At 53.9% G+C, this 1,013-nt stretch overlaps 1 protein-coding gene across 1 annotated transcript; it reads left to right on the top strand.

Moving 5' to 3' along the window:
• Positions 1 to 272: 272 nt before the first annotated feature.
• On the top strand, positions 273 to 900 carry Pmar_PMAR013521 (hypothetical protein; the record flags this gene model as incomplete). The annotated part of the gene is made up of 1 exon (XM_002775346.1): positions 273 to 900. A coding segment is annotated over one exon (628 nt), but the record flags the coding sequence as incomplete, so codon positions are not given.
• Between the last annotated feature and the right edge of the window lie 113 nt (positions 901 to 1,013).

The following is a 1,013-nucleotide window of genomic DNA, read 5'->3' as shown; positions in this document are numbered from 1 at the left end:
CCGTCAGAGGACACAGCCCATCATAAGCCATGCGAATGAGGAGTTGAACTGCTGTCCTCTTCCAACAAGCTGATGTTGTTGCTGCCGCGAGCCATTGTGTATTGTCATTCTTGTGCGCGGACTCTGCCTTGGCGAGTCGCCTGAGCAGCTGTGTATGCCAGGGTGCTTTAGGGAGCCTCCTTAAGGCAGTAGGTCAGCACCCTTCGACCGTTGAACCGCTCGCTGAGGTAGTCCTATTGACCGGCCCAAGTCAAGTCCGATGCCTCCCTAACATGATACGTGCTGGCGCTGCCCTGGCTCGTATGAATCATCTTCCGAGGAGCCACAGGATCCTCCAGATGGCTGCTGATTGCTGTAGCCTCCTCAACAGTCCTGTCGATGCGACGGAGCTGCTCATTAGTGTTGTTGATTCAGTCCGCAGCGGTATTGACATCGCCTTAGTCATGCCCTGTCTCGGAGCAGCGATTGATCTTCATCCCTCCCTTCCCCCAGATGAGGGAATTAAAGTGGTCCATACTCTACTCGAGGCCTCGGCTAACGCCCGCTCTGTTAAGGAGGGCGTTGCTCTCTGTGCTAAACTCGTCGAACAGTTGAGCGACAACAACATTTGTCCGGAGATCCGAAAACTGTTCATAAACTCTCCAGAACTACGACTTGCTATTCTGAGTGTAGACGGTGGTGGCCGACTCGCTAAGTTAGTTCTCACCGGCTCCCTACCTGCCGGGCTATTGTCATCGTCCCTGGAAGGCGTATCTCGCCTTCCTACTGCCACTCACTGGCAGCTGGCTCTGGCCATGTCCCCACAGCTAGATAGGAGCGTAGCTGTGTGTCTGCTCGCATGGCTGTTCTTCAATGTCTACGAGTGTGGTGGCCATATTGAGGCCCTTCTGGCTCCTACTGGTAGTTTCAACAGATCGGAGATGGATTTCAATGTCGCTCTGTTATTGGCGAGCCTGCATGCATCAGTCGATCAATCGCCACAGGAGCCTGTCTTATTGAGCTATTGTCAAGCA

This window comes from Perkinsus marinus, assembly GCF_000006405.1.
Source record: "Perkinsus marinus ATCC 50983 genomic scaffold scf_1104296955912, whole genome shotgun sequence".
Lineage (NCBI taxonomy): Eukaryota > Perkinsozoa > Perkinsida > Perkinsidae > Perkinsus > Perkinsus marinus.
Note: the sequence above shows the minus strand (reverse complement) of the source record. Positions and strands in the feature narration are given on the sequence as shown.